This window comes from Cebus imitator, unplaced genomic scaffold (assembly GCF_001604975.1).
Source record: "Cebus imitator isolate Cc_AM_T3 unplaced genomic scaffold, Cebus_imitator-1.0 Scaffold543, whole genome shotgun sequence".
NCBI lineage: Eukaryota > Metazoa > Chordata > Mammalia > Primates > Cebidae > Cebus > Cebus imitator.
In genome coordinates this window covers 1157430-1165349 of record NW_016107858.1, presented here as the reverse complement: position 1 = coordinate 1165349, position 7920 = coordinate 1157430, and the positions used below count along the sequence as shown (strand labels likewise).

Here is a 7920-nt window from a genome sequence, read left to right as displayed (position 1 = left end):
TAGAGACGGGGTTTCACCATGTTGACCAGGATGGTCTCGATCTCTTGACCTCGTGATCCACCCGCCTCGGCCTCCCAAAGTGCTGGGATTACAGGTGTGAGCCACCGCACCCGGCAGCTGTCATATTTCTTATTTCAGTTTTCTAAGTTTGCTATACCTTGTTTTAAGCAAATAACATTTACAAATCAGATTTATAAGGAAAACTGTTTCATCAGTGTAATCTTACATGAAATTAATCTTGAAAGAAAGGGATGTTTTCTCTTTACAAAAGCATCCACTAGAATTATCTGAAAAACCTCCATGATATACTGAAATATATAGGTCCATTTAAAATTTTTGATTTATAAACAAATCTTCATGAATACAATTTAAAATGTAAAGCAAAATGTTAGAACTCAGCAATTGAGTTTCTTCACCTTGCACCATTGGTGTGACAGTGTTGCCTTTGCTATGCAGATATACTTTTCCTTTGCATTTTCATGGGCTTTCTCACAGACACAGCCACCTTATCTGTACCCACACAAAAACACTCTGTTATTTGGTAACCTGCAATTCCCCAGGGCAGGTAAGGCCAAGCTCCCTTAGAACTGCCCATTTGAAAAACCAATGATATTAAAGAAGGCTCTTGCCATGGGTCCCCACTCCATATTTTGCACATTCTTCTACCATAGCACCCCTACACGTTTTAACCCTTGTTTATATAATTATTTCCTGATAAATATTTGTTGAATTAATTCAAGAAGTAACATGAAATCATTTTTGTGGCTATAGATGAGCATTGTACTGAGAAGAAGTGTTTTTTGAACAAAGTTGCTAAGAGTCATTTAACAGAATTGCGGCACTAAGCTACTAATTAAAATAAAACAATTTAAAATATATTTGTAGAGAAGCACGACTTAATCGAAGTTACCAAAGAACAACCAAGACATTTACCTATTGCCAATAGAGTTTGATTCAATAAAAACATTAATAAAATACAATATTGGCATGTCTTTTTCCAAGAATTTATACTGAAGACACTTACTTCTCAGTTCAAAATATGCTATACAAAAACCAGAACAAACAAAACAAAAAGCGAAGGAAATATAAATTGCTTTAGAATGAATGTTATTCTGTTACCTAACTGTATGCATAGGCTAGGGCAAAATGCTTGCACACGTTACAGTTTGGATGTTATATGGATACCCACACTGTCTTTGGGAAGATGAGATTGCTTCTTTTTTCCATTTGGGGAGTGTAAAGGGAAAATCGCACACCATCCTATGAGTGAAAAGTTTTCAGTGATCACAGTGTGCTTTCCTGTATGTAAGAACGTAGCACTTCTGCTGACCGAAAGAAGAACCTCGCTCTCAATACCGCTTTCTAACAATCTCTCCCAGCAATCGCTTGATCTTCATCAAAGACAGGGGCACACTCTGAGAAGATGTCTGGTTAGGATAATGAGCCCAGATTGTAGCCATGATCCAGTTCCTTGGTGTGAGGCAGCTGCATGACGGAACTCTAACTGGAAGCCTTACCTCCTCTGTTAGCATCAGTCACAACGTTGCCAACTAAAGTCATGAAAGCAAGCCCAACATTTGCCGCTAGCACCGGTGGGCTATGCGCAGGTATCCCTACTCTCCCTACACTCTGTGGGGACCACCTGGAGTTTCCGTGGGGAAACTGAAGCTACAGTGAAACAAAGTAATTAACTGACTGATTCAAACCTGTTTGGCTGTGTGGCTAATCTCCACAGCCAGATCCACTCCAGAATTCCCAATGCCAATTATAATGACTCTCTTTCCAGCGAATCCCTCTGGGTTCTTATAGTGTCGACTGTGGAAGTACTGCCCTTTGAACTTCTCAATTCCTACAAGAGAAGGGAAAATAAGTATCAGGTGATGGTTTACATGATGGATATCATTTGTCAAGTCGCTTGGTCTTTTTGCAGACTTAAGTTTAAGCACATATTCTCCAAGTGTTCTCTCTTTACACAGCTACTTTCTTGTCTTTCTCAATATTTTTGCCTATTTTCTTTTCCCATGGCCTCAGAGTGGGTATCATGTGATTTTCTTATCATAGGTACTTTGCTTAACTCAGGATGTGTTTGTATTTTGGATTTATGGACTATAAATACAAACTGTCTCAGAAAATCTCCATTCTATTCTGTCTTTTCATCCCCTTAAATACCTAATCCCTGGCCGGGCATGGTGGCTCACACCTGTAACCCAGCACTTTGGGAGGCCGAAGTCGGCAGATCACAAGGTCAGGAGATCAAGACCATCCTGGCCAACATGGTGAAACCCCATCTCTGCTAAAAATACAAAAAAATTAGCTGGGCGTGGTGACACGCACCTGTAATCCCATCTACTCAGGAAGCTGAGGCAGGAGAATCACTTGAAGCAGGGAGTTGGAGGTTGCAGTGAGCTGAGATCATGCCATTGCACTCCACCCTGGTGACAGAGTGAGACACCATCTCAAAAAAAGAAAACCTGCTCCCATTTCACTTACAGCACATATATTTTTGTATACTCTAGAGTACACAGAGAGTGACTTTTTCTTCCTTTAATGAAAATCCAGGCCAAAGACTGAAATTCTTCAAGCTTTCATTTCTTCTTTAGAAACTCAGTATTTCAGTTTGCTTTATTGCTGAAAAATTCCTCATTCAACCTAACGCTCCTCAAGAATTCCACATTCTTCCTTCTGATACTTAGAAAAACTAAAGTCATTGTAAAACTAAATAGACCTCAAATTTTGCTCTAATCTCCAAAAATTACAAAAATGGGAATAACACAAGTTACCCCAACATCTTTCTGGGGAACATGAAGAATTAGGATAAGTCTTATTTCATTCCAAAGTAGGAATTACTCAGACCACAGTCCTTCCATTTCTCAGGGGTCAGGTCACAGGCATGGGTCAAGGGTCTTCCATCATGGCAAGTTACTCACCAGGGAAGCTTTCCAGAGGAAGATAAGCATTGGTGTGATGGCCAGTGCAAACCATGACTCCATCAAAGACATCTGTCTCCTTTTTCCCTTCAGACTCAGTGACCACTTCCCACTGGCCTGAAGTTGAGAAATCAGGCCGCTTTTTCACAGTGCACACAGTGGTCTGAAAAGGAAAATGATAACCACAGGGGACACCCCTGACAAGACTCTCCTTGCAGAATCTTACACACAGGGCTGATATCACAGGCACGCACTCTCACATAATAGGACCCATGTAGGGATATTTGATTTTCATACTCCACAAATAAGAACTGTTTTGTTTTGGGCTGTGGTCAGAATCAGAAAACTTCCACGAGGCAGAAACAAGCAATAACATAGTGTTGGCAGGCTAATGTACCTTCCTCTTCTAGAAAAATGCGAGTCCCTAGGCCTTTCAGTCCGCGTCCTAAGGCACTGTAACACCTGAGTAAGCCTGGGCTTCTCCTGTGCTTTTTTGACACTCCATGTATCACATGCCTATTCTTCTCCTGACCCCCAAATGTCCTGAGACCTTCTGATGTCTTCTAACCCCAGGTTCTCTTCTCCTGGCTAACTTTAAACACGTGACTGAGATATAGGGCTCCTTTTCCTGGTAGGGTAGAAAAACACCTAATGGCTCTCATTTTATATAAATGAGTCTCCCTTTGACTCCCATAGATACCCATTTTACAAGGAACTATAAAGAAAGAGGCTGTGAAACAGGATAGAGGTATGATTATAGCTTTTTTAAAAATAATAAATACGGGTTACTCTACTTAGGTTAAGGAAACATTATGAGCTTCTCAGGGCCATGACCATAATGTCTTGGACTAATAGGGACACCACCCCGGCCTGGGCGTGGTGGCTCATGCCTGTAATCGCAGCACTTTGGGAGGCTGAGGCAGGCAGATCACCTGAGGTTGGGAGTTGGAGACCAGCTTGACCAATATGGAGAAACCCCATCTCTACCAAAAATACACAATTAGTCAGGCATGGTGATGTGCACCTGTAGTCCCAGCTACTCAGGAGGCTGAGGCAGGAGAATTGCTTGAACCTGGAAGGTGGAGGTTGAAGTGAGCCGAGATAGTGTCACCGCACTCCAGTCTTGGCAACAGAGCAAGACTCTGTCTCAAAAAGAGGAAAAAAAAAAAAGGGGAGATACCACCCCTGCATGTCTTGGCCATCCGGCACTATTTATCATGTTCCTCTATCATGTTCTTTTACACAGGCTGGTGCCTCTGCCTAAATTGCCCTTTTATTCCTTATTTAGTAGATTCCTACTCAACCTTCCAGACTCAGCTTTAAGAAAACTTTATCTCCTTTAAGAAACCCACCCTGGAACCTGATACTTTGTGCCTTGATGGGTTCAACATCTCTTCTCTGAGCTGTAATGTATAGATTTCTAGCATTTGTCCCCATGTCACTCTTTATTTTTATTTATTATATTTATAATACAATTTTTCTTCATTTTTTTATCTCTTTAACTAGACTATAAAGCTACCGATTTTTCCTTTTTGTCTTTGCATCTTCAATACTTAATATGATAACAAATTTGTTCGATAAGTATTGTTTAAACAACTGAAGAGAAGCACCGTTGGAATGTAAATGACTTACTTTAGAAGTTATCACTAGATGTTTTCATTTTGTTAATGTCGTTAAGCAGAAAAAGGCATGACTTAGCAGGATGATCACAAAGCAGAAGGTGCGGGCTTTTGGCCAAGTGTCAGAAACATCTGCTCTTTTATGCTCATGATCGGAAATTATAGAAAAGTCATAGAATATTTTAGAGCAGAAAGGAGCCACTGAAGTGATCTAGTACAATCATTTTGTTTTACAAACAAGGAAATTTTAAAAATTGAAATTGAGGAACTTGCTTGTCTAACATCTAAGTTAGTCAGTGGTAGGACAAGGACCAGAATTCAGGTTTTTGTTCTGCAATTCCACGTTCTTCCCTCTACACCAGAGTTAACTACCTGACAACTACACTTTGCTGGATTTTTATGATGTTTATGTAAACAAACATATTGGAAAGTACTTCTGAAAGTATAAAAGGGCTAAGCAGTCATGAACAAGTTGTAGAACCTGAAGGTTTTTAAGTTCCCATACCTATCAGTTCCCTTCCATAATGGGGAAAACATTTCCCCTCATCTGTTTTATTGGAATCAAATTGTGTGAAATGAAGGTAACGAAAACACTCTGCCAGGTAGCTTCCTGTATATGCAGCCAAAATATATAAAAGAGAGACCTTCACTTGAATATTTTTGAGGGGCAAGGAGGACAAAGAATGGAGTTTTTGCCTGAGAAGACAGATGCATGTGCAAGTCAAGCCAATCTTTAGAAGTGAATATTGGTCATTAAAATCACATTATTCATTTACTTGGCAAACAACTTTAAACATAAAGATACCCACAAAATTTTCACCTTAAATCGAATATACTTTAGAAGGTCAAATTCTTTAGCATACATCCTGAAATACTCCAGGACCTGGGCATTATGCATGAAGTTAGGATAATGATCTGGGATTGGATAGTCACTGAAGCACATCATCTCTTTAGAAGTATTGATGATCACTGATTTGTAAATACTGGCCCTTCCTTCTTCAGCATTTTCCTGCAATAAATAGAAAGTATGCTTAGAAACTTGAGAATCATCTTTATGATTTGTAACTGTGAAAAAGTTTTCTGAAAGAAGAGTCAATTAAATCACACACACACACACACACACACACACACACACACACACACATCTTCCAGTATTTGTGCCCTTATATAGTCTTTCCCCTTGAATCTCGTTTGTCTTTTATGACTTGCTTTTGACCAACAGCATATAGTTGAAATGACACTGAATGACTTCCAAGGCCAAGTCATAAGTAGCCTGGGTCTCCGAAAGCTCGCTCTGGTAGAAGCTAGCAGCCGTATGAGAGATCCAACTACCATGAGACCACCATAGCATGAGGAAGTCCAACCTCACCACATGAAGAGAAGGTCTGGGAGAGAAAATATGTGGCTAGTCCCCAGAAATTCTACCTACTCCAGCTGAGGTTCTAAACATGTGAACAGAGAGTTACTAACACTGAGGAACAGTCTTTTAAATGAGTAACAGGCAAAATGGGAACACATACTGGAAAGAGTGTAACAGTTTCCATATACTGGAAAAAGCGTAACATCTCCATTGTTTTCTGGAGAGCAGTGTTAAAATGTATATCAAACTCCTTGCAATTTACCTAGTCTTTAAAAAAAAATATTCAGCATCACTGAGGAAGATTTATGTTTAAGGTGTTAATACCAGCATTATTCATAATATGAAAGGAAACAAGCTGAATGCCCAACAAAATAACTGAAATTTGAGAACCACAGCTATAGATCCTTACTCCCAAAGTGTGGTCTGTATACCAGCAACAGGGGCTTCACTTGCGAGATTGTTAGTTAGAAATGCAGACTCTGAGGCCGCAACTCAGACCTACTAAATCAGAATCTGCATCTTAGCAAAATATTCAAGTGATTCAGATGCTATTGCAAACTGAGATGCACTTCATTAGATGACATTAATCCCTAATTCAGTGTTCTTTCCCCTACAAGAAACTTCTTTGCTTCCTCAAAAACTTCCTATTGAGGCCAGGCATGGTGGTTTACTTGTGTAATCCCAGCACTTTGGGAGGCTGAGGCTGGCGGATCACCTGAGATCCGCAGTTTGAGACCAGCCTGACCAACATGGAGAAACCCCATCTCTACTAAAAATACAAAATTAGCCGGACATAGTGGCACATGCCTATAATCCCAACTACTTGGGAGGCTGAGGCAGGAGAATCGCTTGAACCTGGGAGGTGGATTGTGGTGATCTGAGATTGTGCCATTGCACTCCAGCCTGGGCAACAAGAGCGAAACTCCATCTCAAAAAGAAACAAAACAAAACAAAACTTCCTGTTAACTACCCATGGCGCTGTTGTGTTGATCACATAAAGTAATGCAACGATGCCATCTACCCAGCCTGTTATTCTGTCATGGAGACTTCACAAATGAGTTTTCAGATTTTTAGATTTTCAAAAATAGTTTTGATTATGGAAAATCACCTTAATCAATTTGGATTTCCTCCCTTTTTATTCTAGAAATGAACAGATATTGAGATATTGAGTATTATGAAACATAAATAGCCACAAAGGAGAGCATTTGTTGCCTTTGTCCATTTTTAGGGTTGTTTTTCTCCTCTGCCCCATGATCCAAAGTCTCATTCCTTTAACTGCTGATCACATTTTCACAAGTCTCCTTCGAAGTCTTTTCTTCTAATCTAGTCTACCTATTTCAACCAAAGTGTTCTCTCTGAGGTGTGGCTGGACTATATCTCTGCCCTAATTAAGATTTTAAATGTTGCCCTATTTCCTGTAGAATAAAGTTTCTATTTCTCAGATTAAGATTCAAAGACCTCCATAACGTTTTGTAGTATATTCCTTATCATCCCAACTCGATTGTAAGCCCCTTGAATTGTACTCCTGGTTTTCCCCACAGCATACAAAATGATAAATAACACTCAATAAAAGTTTATTGGATGCATATCAAATTGTATTGAGAAAGGGATATATAAAATTAGATGTAAGTTCACAAAATGCATAACAAAACTAATAAAATACATCAACACTTATCTCAAAAAGAGTTCAATAAGATATATGTATCTCACTCCCAAAATGTTGTCCTAAGAAAAATTGCAAAATAATATAAAGTCAAATGCATAAAGATATGTTTTTATATTACTTAAATAGCAATTAATTAGAAACAATGTTAAATGTTCCCAAAATAGATGAATGGTTTAGTAAGTTATAGTATCTCAACATGCAAAGTTTATCTCCCACACCACTCCACGGGTATTCTGATAAATACAAAGTAGATCCTGCCACTCTACTGCTTAATGACTTCTCTTCATTCCAGAAAATAAAATTTCTTATTTTGAAATTTAGCACATTTCACAATCTAGCCTAGTTTAT

The 7920-nt window shown here is 39.2% G+C and overlaps 1 protein-coding gene and 1 long non-coding RNA gene across 4 annotated transcripts in view; one reads left to right on the top strand and one right to left on the bottom strand.

Annotated features, from left to right (window-relative positions):
• The window catches only part of LOC119468971, a 26663-nt gene extending 23351 nt beyond the window's left edge, over positions 1–3312 (top strand). For both annotated transcript variants that reach the window (XR_005197790.1, XR_005197789.1), the window contains exon 4: positions 3295–3312. This is a non-coding gene — a long non-coding RNA (uncharacterized LOC119468971). The remainder of the gene's footprint in view (positions 1–3294) is intronic.
• FMO5 (flavin containing dimethylaniline monoxygenase 5) overlaps positions 1–7920 on the bottom strand; it is a 35075-nt gene that overhangs the window by 18270 nt on the left and 8885 nt on the right. For both annotated transcript variants that reach the window (XM_017515202.2, XM_017515201.2), the window contains exons 3-5: positions 5367–5555; positions 2928–3090; positions 1707–1849 (exon numbers count right to left, since the gene is read on the bottom strand). In XM_017515202.2, the coding sequence (XP_017370691.1) occupies positions 1707–1849; positions 2928–3090; positions 5367–5555 (495 nt within the window). The remainder of the gene's footprint in view (positions 1–1706; positions 1850–2927; positions 3091–5366; positions 5556–7920) is intronic.